Source organism: Prionailurus viverrinus, chromosome C1 (assembly GCF_022837055.1).
Source record: "Prionailurus viverrinus isolate Anna chromosome C1, UM_Priviv_1.0, whole genome shotgun sequence".
Classification (NCBI taxonomy): domain Eukaryota; kingdom Metazoa; phylum Chordata; class Mammalia; order Carnivora; family Felidae; genus Prionailurus; species Prionailurus viverrinus.
In genome coordinates this window covers 159,118,125-159,138,104 of record NC_062568.1, presented here as the reverse complement: position 1 = coordinate 159,138,104, position 19,980 = coordinate 159,118,125, and the positions used below count along the sequence as shown (strand labels likewise).

General features: G+C 40.4%; 2 protein-coding genes across 11 annotated transcripts in view; one reads left to right on the top strand and one right to left on the bottom strand.

Moving 5' to 3' along the window:
* The window catches only part of DNAI4 (dynein axonemal intermediate chain 4), an 86,796-nt gene extending 77,161 nt beyond the window's left edge, over nt 1-9,635 (bottom strand). Inside the window, 2 exon segments of the mRNA XM_047868824.1 lie at nt 9,468-9,575; nt 9,577-9,635. Coding sequence (XP_047724780.1) covers nt 9,468-9,575; nt 9,577-9,635 — 167 coding nt within the window.
* Nucleotides 9,618-19,980, top strand: part of MIER1 (MIER1 transcriptional regulator) — a 60,819-nt gene continuing 50,456 nt past the window's right edge. Inside the window, exons 1-3 of one of the 10 annotated variants that reach the window (XM_047868835.1) lie at nt 9,618-9,900; nt 11,004-11,104; nt 13,828-13,901. In XM_047868835.1, the coding sequence (XP_047724791.1) occupies nt 9,618-9,900; nt 11,004-11,104; nt 13,828-13,901 (458 nt within the window). Of the gene's footprint in view, nt 9,901-10,133; nt 10,392-11,003; nt 11,105-13,824; nt 13,902-15,347; nt 15,580-15,623; nt 16,187-19,980 lie in introns of those variants that run through there. The other 9 variants (XM_047868828.1, XM_047868826.1, XM_047868829.1 and 6 more) reach the window with 9 other exon arrangements.

Sequence of the window (19,980 nt, the reverse complement as noted above, 5' to 3'; positions counted from 1 at the left end):
ACCAGCATTCTTCTCGAAGCTAGAACAAGCAATCCTAAAATTTGTAGGGAACCACAAGAGACCCCGAATAGCCAAAGTAATATTGAAGAAGACCAAAGTGGGAGGCATCACAATCCCAGACTTTAGCCTCTACTACAAAGCTGTAATCATCAAGACAGCATGGGCATGGTATTGGCACAAAAACAGACACATAGACCAATGGAATAGAATAGAGACTCCAGAATTGGACCCACAAAAGTATGGCCAAGTAATCTTTGACAAAGCAGGAAAGAATATCCAATGGAAAAAAGACGGTCTCTTTAACAAATGGTGCTGGGAGAACTGGGCAGCAACATGCAGAAGAATGAAACTAGACCACTTTCTTACACCATTCACAAAAATAAACTCAAAATGGATAAAGGACCTGAATGTGAGACAGAAAACCATCAAAACCCTAGAGGAGAAAGCAGGAGAAAACCTCTCTGACCTCAGCCGCAGCAATTTTTTACTTGACACATCTCCAAAGGCAAGGGAATTAAAAGCAAAAATGAACTATTGGGACCTCATGAAGATAAAAAGCTTCTGCACAGCAAAGGAAACAATCAACAAAACTAAAAGGCAACCAATGGAATGGGAAAAGATATTTGCAAATGACATATCAGACGAAGGGCTAGTATCCAAAATCTATAAAGAACTCACCAAACTCCACACCCGAAAAACAAATAATCCAGTGAAGAAATGGGCAGAAAACATGAATAGACACTTCTCTAACGAAGACATCTGGATGGCCAACAGGCACATGAAAAGATGCTCAATGTCACTCCTCTTCAGGGAAATACAAATCAAAACCACACTGAGATACCACCTCACGCCAGTCAGAGTGGCTAAAATGAACAAATCAGGAGACCATAGATGCTGGCGAGGATGTGGAGAAACAGGAACCCTCTTGTACTGTTGGTGGGAATGCAAATTGGTTCAGCCACTCTGGAAAACAGTGTGGAGGTTCCTCAGAAAATTAAAAATAGACCTACTCCATGACCCAGCAATAGCACTGCTAGGAATTTACCCAAGGGATACAGGAGTACTGATGCATAGGGGCACTTGTACCCCAATGTTTATAGCAGCACTTTCAAGAATAGCCAAATTATGGGAAGAGCCTATGAATGGATAAATTGTGGTTTAAATACACAATGGAATACTACTTGGCAATGAGAAAGAATGAAATATGGCTTTTTGTAGCAATGTGGATGGAACTGGAGAGTGTTATGCTAAGTGAAATAAGTCATACAGAGAAAGATACCATATGTTTTCACTCTTACGTGGATCCTGTGAAACTTAACAGAAGATCATGGGGGAGGGGGGGAGGGAAGGAAAAAAAAAGTTAGACAGGGAAAGAGCCAAACCATAAGAGACTCTTAAAAACTGAGACTAAACTGAGGGTTGATGGGGGGTGGGAGGGAGGGGAAAGTGGATGATGGGCATTGAGGAGGGCACCTTTTGGGATGAGCACTCGGTGTTGTATGGAAAACAATTTGACAATAAATTTCATATAAAAAATTAAAAAAAATTTTTTTTTTTAATTTGGGTCTGTTTTGTTCCCTGCTATATCCCTAATGCCTACAATAGTACTCAACACACAGTAGCTGCTTAATAAATATTTGTTGAATAAATCATTATATCTAACTCAAAACATTCAATCTTCATACTCAGATGTTTACCAGCCTACTGGGTGGCTCTAGCTAAATATCTATAAGACATCTCAAACTGAATAGATGCATAATGAAATATCACACTTACTCATAAATCAGTTCTTCCTCTTTTATTTCCCATAGGACCCCAATAGAAAGGAATTAGTGAATGATGTTATATCTATCAATTAGGTAGTCACTGGGATCTTATGAGAGCATTATCAGTGACCCCCCAAATCTCCACATTCTAAGTTTTATGGGAAGGAACCATGTTTATCATGTCCACAATTTCAGGTCCAGCTATTAGCACTCTGCCTGATAGGCAATCAGAAAATACAGACCACTTTTTGAAAGAAATTAAAAGAAGTACCTGTAGCCAATTATGTTAGAAATTTATGGTATGGGGCACCTGGGTGGCTCAGTTGGTTTAAGGGTCCAACTTCACCTCAGGTCATGGTCTCATGGTTTGTGAGTTCAAGCCCCACATCTGGCATTCTGCTATCAGCATGGATCCTGCATTGGATCCTCTGTCCCCCTCTCTCGCTCTACGCATCCCCTGCTTGCACGCACATGCGTACTTTCTCTCTCTCTCTGAAAAATAAACATTTTAAAAAATCTGTGGTATGTCTCTAACTACATTAGAAAATAGATATTTCAATAGAGGCAAATTGGAGAAGATAACCACTTTGAGATTTCGGGAAGAGGTAACCACTTTGAAAGCTACTACACCTGAAAATAGAGTCATAATACAAGTGGTCATGTACAGCTGCACATTCTGGAGTTTCCTGAAGCAGGGACCTAGTTTGTTTTGACTCCTGTAACTTCATTATGTAGGGCAATAACTGAAAAATGTAAGGCATTCAATTGGTATCTGTAGAAAGAACTCCTGATGATCACTTCCATGTAAACAGAGGCAAATGACATTAAAAACATACTACATATACACAAATCTATGAAATAACCACAAAAAGAAAAGTAGGTGTGGCTTGTGAAAAAGTTTCTGTTTTAGCCCCTTCTTAGTTTAATGGGATGATGGTAATTTTTTTTTAATATAATTTATTGTCAAGTTGGCTAACATATAATGTATACAGTGTGCTCTTGGTTTGGGGGGTAGATTCCCATGATTCATCGCTTACATACAACCATACAACACACAGTGCTCATCTCAAGTGCCCTCATCAATAGCCATCACCCATTTTCCCCTTTCCCGCCCTCCTCCCCCACCCCATCAACCCTGTTTGTTCTCTGTATTTAAGAGTCTCATGGTTTGCCTCCCTCCCTTTCTGTAACTTTTTTCTCCTTCTCTTCTCCCATGGTCTTCTGTTAACTTTCTCAAGTTCCACATGAGTAAAAATATATGATATGTATCTTTCTCTGACTTATTTCCCTTAGCATAATACCCTCCAGTTCTATCCACGTTGCTGCAAATGACAGGATTTCATTCTTGAAATGATGGTAATTCCAACCTAAACCAAATACATTTCTTCCATTCATTCCAGTTATTTATAGAACACTTGCTATACATAAGGCCCTGTGCTAAACACTGGCAAAGATACAATATGAATCAGATATAGACCCTAAGGAACTTATAGTCTAATAAAAGAAATAAAACGTGTATATGATTATAATCAAGTACAAAATTGTATTTGGCTCAAAAGAAGTACACAGAAGATGAAATGAGAGTTGTATTAAGATGACTTTGGCTGAGAGGTTTGAACAGAGAAATTATGAGTGACATCTGAGTTAGGTCTTGAATTAAGTGGGATTCCAAAGACATATTTGGAGTGTGCATATAAATGTGTGTTTGTGTTTGGTGCGGGTGGAGGTGAAGGGGGACAAAGGCATTGGAGCAAGATGAAAGATGCACCCTGAGGAAAAATCTTTGTGAACAATGAAGGTAGAAAAGCATGTGGTATATACAGGGAATCTTAAATGATTCAATTAAATACATGAAGGAAAACAAAGCTAACCTTTATAAAAGTAAAACAGCCAGGCTAAGTCTGGAATTTTTTACACAAGCAAGAGAGTGTCTTCGAAGGTTTTTAAGCATAAGAGTAAAGTGACTTAAACTATGCTTCAGAAAAATTTAGCTCTATGCAGCACATACTAGAAGTAAGATCATTAGTTAAGATGCTATGGGAATAGTCCAAGTGAGAAGTAATCAAGGTTTAACACAGGTGGCAGATGTAGAAATAAAACAAATACAACATATACCATGTATTAAGCATGTCTTTTCATCTTTGCATTTTGATGCTTTGACATCTAAGAACTTGTTCATCCTGGAGGGAATGCCCCTCCCAAGGCTAATGGATGCCTATACACAGTAAGGGCTCACTTATAAGCACCCTTATACAAACCAACCAATCCAGAGCCTAAACCCTTAACAACCTTTATCAGGCTGTCACGGAGATCTCATTCTCTGGGCCACTATCCACCTGCCCTAATCACCCTTGGGACAGGAATCAGACAATTAGAGATAGTCCCTATAACCAGAGCCTTCTGAAATTATTTAAATGAGCTCATTGTAAACTTGCTTATTCTGCTTTGTCTGTTCTTCCCACAGAAACCACAATAAAGGTTCGTGCCCATATTTCTTCTTGCTTGTTCTACCTCCAGACTGGCTCTTGTGCTTTCCCATGTGGTCCCCTGTGTGGCATGGCATGCCATGTATCCTGTTTCTAGGGATCCATGAGTATTTAAAAAAATTTCTCCCCTCATAATAGTTATTTCCCTGTCAAAGGGTCTTACATACCTGATTAAAACATAACTCAGGCACCCTTAAAAGACAGCAGATACAGAACTGATCAGAATTGGTAACAGATAATAACAATACTACTTAAATTTTAAATTTCAAAGAACTTCCATCTATATTCTCTAGTTCAATTCTTATAATAACTTGTAAGATATTTAATAGTCATGTTTTACAAATAAGAAAACTAAAACTCAAAGGTCAATTAAAATTTTTTTTTTAATGTTTATTTATTTTTGAGACAGAGAGAGACAGAACATGAACGGGGGAGGGTCAGAGAGAGAGGGAGACACAGAATTTGAAACAGGCTCCAGGCTCTGAGCGGTCAGCACAGAGCCCGACGTGGGGCTCGAACTCATGGACCATGAGATCATGACCTGAGCCGAAGTCGGACGCTCAACCGACTGAGCCACCCAGGCGCCCCTCAAAGGTCAATTTAAATGCTCAAATTCATCCAATAATTCAGAGGCTATTAATCTGTTTATTTGTAAATTAAGGTTAATAATAGTACCTATCTCATTGAGTTAAGGTGATGATTAAATTAGTCTTCACTTTTTTTTTTTAATATTTATTTATTATTTTTGAGCCACAGAGAGATAGAGTGTGAGCGGGGGAGGGGCAGAGAGAGAGGGAGACACAGAATCTGAAGCAGGCTCCAGGCTCTGAGCTGTCAGCACAGAGCCCGATGCAGGGCTCAAAATCACAGACTGCAAGATCATGACCTAAGCTGAAGTCAGATACTTAACCGACTGAATCATCCAGGTGCCCCTAAATTACTTTTCACTTCTAAAACACAATAAGAAGTTAAATTGTAGACATGTTCATATTAGATATCAGTGATATCTTGATGGAGCCGTCTGGTAGCAGTTAAAAATGCAAGAGTAAAGTGAATTTTAAGGAATAGAAGTGAAAGCTGGAGATTCAGATTTGAGAATATCTGTATGGAGATGATAAGAAATGAACTGAGTCCCAAAATAAAAACCTAAAGGCATAAAAAGAAGGTAATAGAACCAAGGGGAGAAACTGGAGATAGTAAAAGAAATCAGAAAAGAGGTATTTGAACCAGTAAAGTTCAGGGATAACTTAAATTTATTGAGGAAGATCAATACTGTCAGATGCTGCAGAGAGGTAGAAGAAAGCCCATTGAATTTGGTGACTTTTGAAACCTTTAGATAACTCATTATTGACCTTTGAATAGTTTCTGTACAGAAATGGAGACAACAGATTGCAAGGGTTGAAAAGTGAACATAGATGTTCTGGTCCAACATGTAAAGACCACAAAAGTCATCAATCTTATTTTTATAACAAGAAAAAAGCTTAGCAAACTGAAAATCAACAGGTTTTTCAGATCCATCATTTAGTTTATGGGCAAACCACTGGCCTGAAATTTGGACAGGCAGGAGAAAACAGAGAATCACAATTTACTGAGAGTAGAAACTTTGCAACTAGGGCCAGCAAATGGTAGGAAAACTTAAAGGATAACTGACTAATTGCTGGAGACTGAGTGTAGACTAATTTGAAAGGTAAAAATTCCTGAGGGCCCAGCCTCACACGGAGGCCCACCATGAGACTCATCGGGCTCTTGGGATGATCAGAGAAAAACTCCCTAATAATTTCAGCAGGGAGATAGGGCATAACTATTCTAAAATATACTCAGAATGTTCAGTTTTCCTTAACAAAGGCCTGCCCTCAAGGAAAACTATTTTATCAGAGCCTAACCAATGTGGGGGGAAGGAAATACACAACTCCGAGACCCTCTAGACTTCTTGTTCCACCTAAGGAAAAAAAATCTGAGAAACACTTATGAAGGTCACAGTGAAGGGACAAACGCCCACTAAAAGACTAAGACTAGTCATGGGATTATAGAACACTTCCTCTCCCCCCAACATCTTATCACCACACCAAGAGGTCACCTGTACAGTAACAGGGGACTGGAATGGGAAGAAATGCAAGGCTCAGACTCTATGAAGGAGTCTCTAGGGAAACCTAAAAAACAGGAGACAAAAACAAGGACACCAGAGGAAACTGAAGCCTCAAAAACCCACCACACAGCCCAATTTCCAGTCAGAGAGACACAAAATCTCACATTAAAGGCTTATTTTCCTCAGTTCATATTACCTGATGCAACATGTTCGTTTTCAACAAAAAATTACAAAGCATATCAAAGGGACAAAGAACAGTCTGAAAAAACAAAGCAAGCATTACAGCCAGACTAAGATATGGCAGAGATTTCAGAATTGTCAAGAATAGGAATTTAAAATAATTATGATTAATATGCTAAGGACTCTAGGGGCACCTGGGTAGCTCAGTCGGTTAAGGGTCCAACTCTTGATTTTGGCTCAGGTAATGATCTCAGTTTGTGGGATTGAGCCCCACAACGAGCTCTATGCTGACAGCGTGGAGCCTGCTTGGGATTCTCTTCCTGCTTGGGATTCTCTCTCTGTCAAAATAAATAAATAAACTTAAAAAAATATGCTGAGGACTCTAATAGAAAAAGTGGGTAACATGAAAACTCTAAGAAAGAATCAAAAGGAAATGAATGAACATGTAAGAAAGGAGAATGGAGGAACTAGGCAGAGAAGTGGGATAAAAGCATTGAAGAAAGAGTGGTTGTTTTTACCATGAAAGGAGATTGCTCATATTCCTAAGCTAATAGAAAAGATCTAATATAGGAAAAACTGGAGTGAGAAAATGGAAAATTGGTAAATACATGTTTTATGAGATTCTTTTCAAGTTCAGGATTAAGTCCTAAAAGGAGAAAGATGAGAAATAACATTGGTTACTGGTCAAACTAATGGTTGTAAACTTTAAAGTCTATGAAATTTTGCTTTAATTGGGTAACCTGGCTATCTCAAAAAATGAAGATTATACTACTTCCCATCTCCCACCTGATTCTTTCCTTAATAGGTAATTTCCTACGAATTTGTCATTATGTAAGAAATTCCCAAGAGAATTTTTCTAATCCTCTCAGCTACTATGAGAGTTACAAGACTTTTTAAAAAAAATTCACATGAATTCAACACAGTTTTACTTTCAGATTTCCATACCTACAAGTAAAACAAAAATCAGACAGGATGAGCAGTAACCAATATTAGGTTCAGTCAGCAAATACTTATTGAGTGCCTTCTTCATTGAAGGCAATAGCAGTGAACAAAACAAAAATGCCTGTTCCATGGAGTTCGGCAATTTGGGTGAAGACAGACTAATGAAAAAGTGTATCATATACCAAGGAGGGATAAGTTTTATGGATAAGTTTACCCAAGGTTGAGGAACTGGATATATTGGTAATTAGAAATATTATTATTTTATGACGGGTGGATTAAAAAAAATGTTTTAGTTTTTAGAGAGAGAACGTGCACATAAGTGGGGGAGGGGCAGGAGAGAGGGAGAAGGGGAGAGTGAGAGAGAAACCTCTTGTGGCTGGAACCCATGAACCATGAGATCATGACCTGAGCTGAAATCAAAAGTCAGACGCTTGACTGAGCTATCCAGGCGCCCTGAGAAGGATTTTTTGTTAAGGTGACACGTGAAGGAAATGTGAGTCATGAGACTAACTGGGGGTGCAATATACCAAAGAACAGCAAATGCATAAGTCTTAAAATGGGAAAATAATGTGCCTTACATTGCTGTGAAACAATGAGCCAAAGGAAAGGGTCCAAGGTGAGATCCTGTGGGTCTGTAATGACATGAGCTTTTTACTCACATAGAAAAACTGGAGGGTTTTGAGAAGAGCCACAGTGATTACTAAGTTTGGGGTATTAGAAGACCATTTAGGTGGTTACTGTGATGTGATAGGGACTTACATTAGGGAGGTAGTCTCGATTTATTTTGCAGGTAGAAATGATAGAATCTGCTGATGGAGTGGGGCATTAATGAAGTCAAGGGAAACTCCAAGGTTGTTTATTGTGTAATTGGAAGAGTGGAAACTCTCATTTACTGAAATGTCAAAGACTGCAAAATATATAAGGGGTTGGGGGGGGGATTAGTTTTGCATATAAATTTGGAGATGCCTATTAACTTCTAAGTGCAGACATTGATTTTTTTAAAGTCTGGATTTTGGAAGAGGTGCTGGCTAGAAATATAAACTTGTGAGTCATTAGTATATAGGTGATTTTTAAAGGCATAACGCAATAGTGAAAAAAAAGGTGTTTAAAAACTGACCCCAGCAACACTCCAGTATTTAGATATGAAAAGAAGAAAAGTTACCACCAGCAAAGTAATTTGAAAACAAGTAGCCATAAACCAAAGAGAGAACTAGGGAGGGCTGGTGTCCAAGAAACCAAACGAAGTGATTCAAAACTTGAGAAGTAGGAGGGTTAAGAATGGCCATTGCATTTGGATGCACGCCTATTGCTGACCTTCACGCAAACTATTTTGGTGTTGTGGTGGAATGGAAAAAAGACCCTGAGAACCATATTCTGGAGAGAATGTAAGGATCTCCCCAAGAACTTTCAACAAGTTCTATTAAAGATTAGCTGAGCTAGTGGAGATTGGAGGAGAGATGCTGAAGGTCTGAGAAGAGAACAAAAGTGGTCCGGAAGTGTGGGAGAATGGATGAATCAGAAAACTTTAGTGCAATTGCTGGGCAGCACTAAAGAACCATTTGAAGTTGTAAGCGAAACAAGTCCACAGAGTTGTGTGCTCTTCTCCAACCTCTCGTTCAAGTGTTGCAGAAATGGCAGAACATTAGCAGGAATGGGTTTTAAAAGCACGATAGCATGAGGAAGCAGGAAAAAACTTCGACGACAGAGCATTAGTAAAGTTCAGTCCTCTGGCTCACTGAAGCTGAGGATTGAATGGGGGCAACAAGCTTGACCCGGCAGACCGGAAAAACCACCCCAGGAATGCTAGGAGGAGGAGCGGTTCTAAACAAAGTAGGTCTTTCCCGTAGAGCAAGCACAGCAGTAGGGGGTTCAAAAAGGCTGTACTAGGCCACGGAAAGCGACACTGCGGTATGAGAGCTTCGAGGGATGACTGAACCCAGACGCACTAAGAGACTGGATCTAAAGGGGCTTCCTCCGAGACCCAGGAAGATTAGCGCCGGAACTTACAACCAGAGGTTCTGTTGCTTGCGGCTGTTTGCTGGAGAGATAGGCATGGTTGCGACAGGCTGTGGAGTGGTGGGCCACCCCTTCCCTGGCTGCTTCTGGAGTCCCTGTACCCCAACCCTCGGCGTTAGCGGCTCTGGCTGAGGCTCGGGAATGTTTGCCGGGCGTCATGGAGACGGAGGAACCCTGGCTCAACAAGCGGCCGCGCGGTTGGCTGGCGGCTGGAGACCGAGGAGGAGGGCGGAGGCGGAGGGGAGGGCAGAGGGTTGGTGGAGCAAGAGGAAGCCCCGGACGACGACTAGAAAAAGGAGGCGGGCGGCCCGGGCCCCAGGCCCCTCCCAGGTTCTGAGTCTCCCCGGCTGCAGGCGGATGGATGGGGCTTCTTCAGGCGGTGGCGGCAGCAGTGAAGGTGGCGGCGGCAGCAGCGGCAGCGGCTGTAAGTGCAGCCTCCATAAACCATCTCTCCTCTCCTAGTCCTGATTGGGATGAGGGGCTCCTAAAGTGTCCTCGGTCCCCTTTCTCTCCTTCCCCTCCCCCACCATAGAGTACCGCCCGGAAGACCCTTAACTTCCGGGGAGGGGCTGAGAGAGAACGCGCCCGGCCCGCTTCCCCTCCCCGAGTGCGTCGCCCCTCTGGGCGCATGCGCAGCTGTCCGCCACAGCGCACCCCCTCCTAGCCCGGTCTTTTGCTTTGGCGGTGGCGGCGGCGCGGATCTTCCCCGGCGGCCGCGGTGCGCTGGGAATCCGCTGCGGTGTGAGTTCGTCTCGCGCAGTTCGCTTCCGCCCCTTTCTCCTGTCGGCTCCCGAATTCGGTCGGGGTGGGGCTAAGCTGACCATCCCCCTGTGGCTCCGCCTCTTTTCCCCTGTAGATCCGGGTTCGGTCCCAGCCCTCCCTTGGGAGGCTTCTGCTCGCACTGCAGTCCCGGTGGTGAGCAGGGTCCTGGGCAAGCCGCCCTTTTTGAAGGGAATGAGGGAGGGCAGGAAGACTGAAGAGGGCATTAATATGAAAGAACGAGGTTCTCCTGCCCGATGGGAAGATCCCTGGGGACAGATGCCTCCCCCTCCTTGAAATGGCCTTGTTTTTACAGCTTTTCTTGGAAAGATCCCTGGCTGGGAGCCCATTTCTGGTCCTCGTTTGCTGTGTGACCTTGGGCGAGTCACTACCCCTCTCTGGGCCCCAGTTATCCTTAAAGCTTCCTCCAACGCTAAAACTCTTAATTTTGCAGAAAAGCTTGTGCAGTTACAGACTCACCCGTCTACTGGGGCCGCTTAGCCCAGATGACGTGGAATTGACTGAACGAACCTTCTTTCTTCAATCATGGATGGAATGAGGCGACCTATTTATTGGGTCGATTTTATTTCTTTACAAATGGCATGACCCAAGGCCCATTAATGTTTTCCTAAAATTGTCATGGGATCCTTGTCCTAATTCTTGGCCATCTTTTTAAAAATGAGAGGTTGAGAATTAGAGACATGGTGAGCTTGCGGTATCATCATCTCTGGTCTCATTACTACTGAGGCTCTCTTTCCTTTGATCCAGATGGTGTGGTGGCTCGATTCTCCCAGTGCCTGGCTGAGTTTCGGACGTGGTTAAGAACCAACTGGTTGAGGTTCAATGCAGACAAGACGGATGTGATGCTGGTAGGCAGGGGCACACTTGGATATTAAGGGAGGGAAAATCCAAACTCCCTCAAGTAATATAAATATTACATTACTCTTCCTGTATATTCCAGTGTTTGAGAACTGATGATGGGCCAATAATTTCCAGAGTTTGGGTGAGATAAAAATAACATGTCGACAATATTAGGACTATTAGGAAAAAAATCAGTTTGTGATAAAAGGGGTCGCCCGGTAAAACTCTATGTAAAAATTGTGAAAAAAAACAAGACTGTCCTTTGAAGAACCAAAAGGCTATGTAAGTGTTTTGAGGTAGGGTTAATAATAAAAACCAAACTAACAAAAAGATGATGCTGATTCTTGCATAGCTGTGGGGCTTCCGAATGTAATGCATTACTGCTTTGTAACCTGCATTCTGCCTACTAAAGTAAAGGTAAACTCTCAATTTATCTAAAATGCCATTTTAAGTTTTTTGATATTTAGGTATTTTCAACCAAATTGGTAGCTATTCATAAATTTTTACCTGCACATAATGTGTAGGTTGTCACTTTTAAATAGAAATTTTAGTAAATAGTTTACCAAATAGTCTCAAAAGGGACTCATGGACTCTGAAAATTGTTAGGTAGAGAATTTGTTGTTAGCGTTTTGAATGCGCTGCATTCATCTGTTTCATTCAAACAGCCCTAGAGTAAACTGTTATAGATATTTTCTTGGAGCATTTTGAAAGGTACCTGAGTTGCATAACATTTTGTTTATGTAGTATGGATATATAGTACTTACATTTGCATCAGGTATTGGTACTGAATAACAGGTTATATTTCTTAGGTATATGTAAATTGCCAGAGACATTTATTTATTGGTCAGTTTAAGGTACTGGTTGAAGTAAAATTGTGACCTTAAAATGCTTTTGTTAAAGGAAAATACTAACTGAAGGGTTCCCGTGTGTGTGTGTGTGTGTGTGTGTGTGTGTGTGTGTATTATAACTTCTATAAAAAATGTTTAATAACTTTTTAATGGAGTATTCAGTAAATTGTTTAAAAATAATTTCCCAATATAATAACAGTTTTCAGAAGTTTCAACGTGGTGAAAGTTAATGTTAGTTTGCCTGAAAATAATGAAGCTTGTAGGTGGGGAATGGGAGCTAAAGAGGCATTTATTCAGGCTTTGTATAGAGATTTTTTTTTTGTTTTGGGACATTAGCCACAAACCTCACCTAAAATTGGAATTAACCACACTTTTTAGTTTAACTTTAAACATTTTTCTACATGATGTAACAGAGCTATCATTTTGGACATCACATTAACACGTAATATAAACTAATGATTTTAAACAGCTCATAGGTATTAGTGAATATTCTCATACTTTTAACTCTGTCATGTCTTGTTTTTAGCTCTTCTAGTATCAATAGGCATCGAAGACTTATACTTTGTTATTCCAAGTATAAATATTGATTGCTTGCACTTAAATACAAAGAAGACATCTGTTGAATTAATCCAAAGTGCTGAAAAACTGAGGGAAATGGATGGAAGTAACTAGGAGATAGATTCTGGTTTAATAAAACAATGTTCCAAACATAGAGCTTTGTCTGAAAAGAGCAGTGTCTTCATCAGTCATTGGAGGTGTTTTAGCATAGGCAGAAAAGCCTGGTAGTCGGGAGACATAATGAGAGATTCCTACCTGGACAGGGTAGAAATTGACTAAAGACACTAAGATTCTGTGGCTAATGAACAGTTAATTTTTACATATTTGTTACTGAGGAGGTAAGCAAGAGTTTTTGAGAAAGACTTTGCTTTCCTCAAGGTGGTTCCTAAAATTTTGAAAGATAAGTGTATCACAAGAATAAAATGGGAGTAAAACCATGCTGAATTCAGGAGTAATGTGTTACAAATGACTTATAATGTTGCAGGCATTTCTTTTTATCTTTAGAATATCTGAACCTAAAAAAAAAATAAAATCACTGAATTCACATTTTTTTTAAAAAGGGAAGGAGAAAAATGTAGAGGGAATTTTTCCCCTAAACGATAATGCCACTTATAATTAGTAAAAATGATACACATTATTAATAAACTTGAAAGTCATTTATCAATAAGAGGGGGATATCCATTCAGATATCTCCTAGATGGGATTTTCCTGACAATTTCAGATTTTCCTGACAATTTCAGTAGCTTAAGGGACCATGATCCCCAGCTTTTTAATCACAATTGGAATGTTTTTGTTGAGGTTGAACTGAAGAATCAAAGACTAAATGGACTTCAGCAAGTTATTCCTGTACTTTGCATTTTGACAACACTTTTTAAAAATTTTTCTTTTTGTGAACCAGCTAAATTTCATATATTAACTTTGGTATTTAAATGGAAAACACTCCTTTATCCCATGGTATTATAAAGCCTGAGTTTCTACCTCTGGGCCCCTGATTTCTGTCTTTACCCACCTCAGGTCTGTGCACATCAGTTGTTCTTTGCCTTCAGCTGTTTCCATCAAGTGTCTCAAAGTGAAAACTATTTAAACACAAACTGACTTTTCAAAAAATGACTTTTATTTTGAGTCCAAAGGACTAAGGTAATTCAGTAGTGTACTTCTATATACCTGTGCTAAAATATTTATTCCCCCAAGGAATCCTGAAAAACACTTTTGTATAAGTATTCTAAAAAAAATAAAATGAAAATACTGTACAGTAAAAATTGTTTGTAGATTTGGGAACCTTAAAGTTTTCCTTTCTCTTCTTTCCCTTGCTTTTCTTTCAGTAGAAAATGTGCATCAGATGTTTATGTTTAATTGGTTTACAGACTGTCTGTGGACTCTTTTCCTGTCAAATTACCAGGTAATGTCCTTTCGCTTAGCAGCTTCATATACCTATAAATGCACAAGTTATTCATGCACAAATTATTATTGGACATAAGAATTTCAAGTTAATGTTGAATCTTTGGAAAAAGGAAACTGGTTAATAGAGTCTAGACTGTTAAGGGAATACAAATTTAAGCAAACAGCCCATGTTGCACTGTAAGTGAAGTATAAAGGAAAAACTGTGTATGTGCACATTTATGCAGTATATTATAGTGCTGGCATCACATTTGGAAGGAATGACTTTTTATACTGAACTGGTTGATATGGGCAATCATTTTTTGAAATTGCATTAAAAACCCTTGAACATTTGAGGGAAAACGGGCTTTTTGAAATTAAGACTTAAACTCCTGGTTTAGTAAAATGTGTTAGTGCATGTTTTAATATCACCTTTGTATTAGCCAGTATCTGCGTTAGTAATGGAAGTGAAACATGTTTGTTATTTTGCAGTCATTGACCCTGCAGTCATTAGAATTGGTTTCAAGGCCAATTGGCAGTTCTAGGCCAGTATTTTAAAATAAACTTTCAGCAGTCGGTTAAGCGTCCGACTTCAGCCAGGTCACGATCTCGCGGTCCGTGAGTTTGAGCCCCGCGTCGGGCTCTGGGCTGATGGCTCAGAGCCTGGAGCCTGTTTCCGATTCTGTGTCTCCCTCTCTCTCTGCCCCTCCCCCGTTCATGCTCTGTCTCTCTCTGTCCCAAAAATAAATAAACGTTGAAAAAAAAAAAAATTTTAAAATAAACTTTCAAACTGTAGGCATTTCAGGCATTGCAAATAAGCAGGTTTTCCCTCTCTGCAGTCAAGTCGGAGATTATTTATATCTATCAAAGAGCAGCTTTTCAGTATTTCGCATTTTGAAATTTTCTCCAGTTGTGCAAAATTCAAACATTGCACAATTATGTTGCTCCTGGCATCTCAGGAAGCGTGTGAGGAAAAGCAGATGAGATGTGAGGATGGTATACTACCTATCCACAGTCCCTTAATCTCTGACCTCTAAGGTTTGGGGATGTGGGATTTTACATTTCCCGTCGGGAATCAACGGAGAGAGAAATACTTATCAAGAGACAACCGCTTTCAAAGCGCACCACTTTGTGCCTTTGCCGTTGTTGCATCACAGCAACATCCGTTTTCAGCAAATGCTCTTCGAAAAAGGCCTACATGTAGAATGTAGCGTATCTTTTCCCCTGCGATGTGAATGCTGGACACGGTTTTCTGGGCACTTTCTCTTGACCTCTCTGGTCCCTTGGAGCCCTCTCCTTCAGCTGGAGTCGCGGATCCGCTAAGGGCAGGGGAGGCGCCCCGCGCGGAGAAGCCCACCTACCCCCCACACCCACCTTGACTCCGCCCCCTCCGCGCTCCTCCCGGGGAAGGCTTCCGCGGGGCCGCGCGCGCGCGCGCCCGCCTCTGTTCCTGCGCGCGCTCAGGCTTTTTCCCTCCAGTCCAGCTCGGCCGGGGCGCCGCGAGGGGGCGGAGTGGGGTGTGGTGGGCGCGCTCGGGCGGCTCCTGCGCGTTCCCGCCGAGGCAGCGGCGGCGGGAGCGGTAGAGACGGCGGCGGCGGCGGCTGGAGTCCCGTTGCCGACTCTCACATCCGGGTTCTGGCCGTGACCCAGCTGCGGCCGCCGCGGAGATGTGACCCGTCAGTACGGCAAATATGGCGGAGGTAAGGGAGCGAGCTCCCCCTCCCTGTCCCGGAGCCGGGCGCCCCGGGCCCTGGCCGGGGAGGAGTGGAGTGGGCCTGGCTAGGAGAGGCCCAGCCCTGCTGGCGCCACTGCCCACCTGTTGTCCGGAACAGGCCGCGCTCTGGGCGGGAGCTTTCCTTGGAACTTACTTGGGATGGGTCCGGGGGTAGGAGGAAGCGGAGGCGTAGTTGGACTTCGGGGGCAGTTTGAAGGGTCGAGTGCTGCGTGGTAGTGCGTGCGGAGAGGGGCGAGGGCGAGTGGGCGCCCTCCAGGCAGGGGCGCCGGTGGCGCAACTTCGCCGGCCGGTGCTAGGGGCCAAGAGAGAGGAGCTGCCGCTTCCTCTTCTTGCGAAGTTTCTTCCCTCCTTCACCGAGATGCTGTTGCGCCCTTCCGTGTCACCCCCACCCGTTTGCTACTGACATCCAGTCCGTGTTGATGGGGAAAACGTAAGGCAGAATGGCCTTCAACTCTCATTTTTCTCATGGAGCTAAGATGAGCGTGGAGAAATAAACGTAGCCTTTCGCGATCCGGCCCTTTAGGTTGGGGGAATCCCCCTGAATCTACGGAACAGTTCCATTCCTTCCGAAGGTAGAACCTTTTTTTCTCTTTATGTTTCGGAAGAGTTGCTTTCTACCTTTCCCCCTCTTCACTTTCCAGGCATTCCCCCCCCCCCCTTTCCTATCAAGGCTATCTATTATTGTCTTTTTTTCCCCCTTTTATGGGAGGTTTTATGTTGGTCCCCCCCCCCTTTTTTTCCAGTAAACGAGTTAACCAAAGCCCCCTTTCTTCGGTGGTAATTGTTTTATATTTTGGGGCCTTAAATCGTGGCAAATAACCACTGTTATGATTCATTGAAACTTAGTGTTAACGCCTCTGGTGATTTGAATTTTGGTTTCTGATTTAAACCTTTAAACATTTGATTTTTTTAATACTTTTTTTTCCCTCCTTACCCCCGGAAAAATTCGTTATTCCTTACCCCCTAGAGTTCAGGAAGTGATAGTATTTGGAGTTTTAAGTCTACTTTGAGTGAGAGCCTCACTAAATGATTGATAAGGCATTTCTTCTGTGTGAATTACCGTTTTCTTGGGCTCAGACATCCCCAAATTCACGAATAGGTAAAAAAATTTTCTTACCATCCAGTCCCCAGTATTTGTCTTCATTAATTGCTGTATGAAGTCAGTGGTGAGTTAGGTGAGTACTTTGAATTTGGGATACTGAAATACAGATTATGGAAAAATATTAATTTGGACGCTTTTTCATATACCTGTTGAGTGGAGGGACCTGAAAGTTAGCTGTTTTGTGGAATTGCTCTTAGGTTGCCCCTTCTGCTTTCCTTACGGAAACTGGCTTTGTACTTTTGTAGTGGAGTATTTGCTGTTAAAGGAAGAGGAGATTCACTGTAGCAGGAGTCTTCACTGCTAGTAATCTTTTAAAAACATTTAATACTTTTGATTTAAAACTAAATTTAGATCTTAGATTTATTTCCATTTCTTTTGTTCTTTGTGGTTAAAGAATTGTATTTCAAGGCACATGAGTTGGAGAAAACCTAATACTTTGTATTTCATTTAAATGTGACTGGATTCATTCCACTGGGCTGAAGGAATTTTAGTCCTGGTAAGATTTTTAAGTGTTCCTTTTTTCATGTGTAAGTTGGGGAAGGGGTTGTATGTAGCTGGATTTACCTACATTTTGTTAAATAGCCTTCAGTGGATTCCCCCTTTCAGTGAATGCCTCTTAGATAAGCAGCAGTGTACTGTAATAGGTTATGTGGTTTCTTCCCTCACGGTGCTGCTCACAATGACTTAAGCTTTAAGTTTTGTAGTCCTATTTTAAGGCAAGCTATTATTGAAGGAAAATAACTTTGTTTTTGAAAATACAGTGAAATTTAAGTTTAGAAAGCTTCGCCCAGAAATTTTAATTGCCCAGCACACTGAAAACTCAATATGTAAATAGGAGTATATTAATATTCTTGTTTTAGAAATTAAAGATGGTTGTATCATAAGAGAGGAAAAGCAATATTTTGAGTCACTAATCATTTCCTAATATTTTCAAGTTTTAGTTTTCTTAAAAATTGCATTACTTGGAGAATGGATTTCTCATGTTCAGTAAGGAACGCATGGATGGTTCAATTTCAAGAAGAGTAAACCTGAACTTTGTGTTCAGTGAATTTATTTAGTGACCTGAAATCTTTAAAAAAAAAATTCATCTTTTAGTGTTGGATAGTTTTGTTTTTAGTGAATTTAGAAGAATGGGGAAACCTTCATTCATCTGTGTCCTACAAAATACCTAAACAGGTGGAGAGGTGAAAAGTAAAATTAGTTTGTATTGTTCTGATTTCAATATTTTAGTAATTAGGATGATTTTAGAGATTAGTTATTTTTAAAACATAGATGGAGAAGTGCTGGCTTTTATTTTTATATGGGCACTCAGGAGATTCATTCTTTGTGATGCCAGTATAAAGCATCTGGTAGAATAAATCAAATGTGCTATTGCACTTTTGGTTAAGTAGACCTGAGCATTGAAGCTGACTGGTAAAATAACAGAAAATGCAAAGCAACAATATACATTTATTTGATAAATCTGAGGGGAAAACAGGTTATTGAAGAAGCATGTCTCCAGAGAAAAATGTCAATATTATGCTTCTAGGTTCGTTGTTGTTGTTGTTATTTCCTACATAGGAGAATGACCTTACCTTGTTTTTCCAGAGAAGTGTTTAATTCTTGAATACAAATTGATTTAGATGTGAATATAATATACTAATTTTTTCATATTTGATCTGATCACCTAGGCAGTCTATAAGTAGGAAGTATGTGTTTGATGGTTCCTCAAATCATGCTAACATTAAAAACATATTTAATGTGCTTAGAAGAAATGGCACATACTCTTTTTCTTAATAGGTTTTTAGTAATATTTTTCATTGCTTTTTATCCCTTAAAATTACTTATCAACCTTCTAAAAGGAGGTTCTCCTAGTTACACTTAAAGGAAGGAAATTACAGGGTAGTTGCAGTTTTACAAAGGCAACAAGAAAGAAAGAATAAGAGGAAGAAATAGTTGATCCTTTGGGTTTTATAAGGAATGTGGTACAGGGACCTTTGGGAATGAATAATTTGTCTGTTATTTCAGGGTTTGTAAACACATATGGGACTTTTCTTTTCCAGGGGGGGAAAAGCTACAACATAGTGTAAGACCTATCTTTTCACCTAGGTCATATTGCTATCATATAAAGAGAAGAAGATTTTAATGAACCTACTTTTCTATATTAGTTTTAAGTATTTAAACCTTTTCAAAACCGATACATAATCTGTTTATTCACTGTCACATCTTCATTTATTTCTCTTGAAAACACACTCCTTGCTTAGTGGGTTTTAGTGTATTTGGATTTCATTTTTTAAGGAAATAGGATCATCTTGACCATTCTTCTTGATGGTGTTAATTTCTATTCTAAATAAAACTTGTTTCACTGCAGTAGATTTAGGCCTTAAATAATTCTCTATAGTGGTAATGAACTTTTTAGTGTTTATACTTGAGTGTATTTAGGATTTATCCAGAGTAAGACTCTGGATAAATGTATGAGAATCTAATAAAGTTTAATTCAGAAGGAGTGATAAAGTGCTTGATAATGTAGAAAAGGTTGGTTGGAGGATATATAAAAGTCGATTACTTTTAGAGAATTTTTATACAGGAGAGTAATCGGTTTTTCAAATCAGAAATAAAACACTGGCATGCCTGGGTGGCTCCGTCAGTTGAGTGTCCAACTTTGGCTCAGGTCATGATCTTCTGCTTTGGTTCGTGAGTTTGAGCCCCGCATTGGGCTCACACAAAACCCACTTTGGATCCTCTGTCCCCCTCTCTCTTTGCCCCTCCACTGCTTGCACTCTCTCTGTTAAAAATAAACATTAAAAAAAAAAAAAAAAAAAAAGAAAAACACTGCCATAAGAAACTGATTAGTAAAAATAGAAAAGTAATCACCTGTATAGAAATTTCTTGCTTGAAGTTAGCTTGAGTCCCTGTATGTTTTAAAAGATTTGCAAATGGTTTCAAAATTCATTGCAGTGATAAAACTGTTCAAGTACCAGTTATCACCTGGGACCCATTCTGTTTGACTTATTCTATGGCTTATAAGAATGACTGTTAAATTATGTTTGTGTAGATAGGAAATTCATAAAGTAGCACCCCCAAAAAAGCTTTTTGCAAATTGAGATTTTTTTTAAAGGTCCTAGATTTAAAAAAAATTTTCAGAAGAGGCTGTTAAACATATCCCATCCCTTTAGCTAAGTATTCCTTGGTAGTGTTAGGTCTTTTGAGCAGTTTATAATAAAAGTAAAGAACTTAGATCTCAAAGGAAATTGAACTAGAAGATATCTAAATCTTACTTTGAGA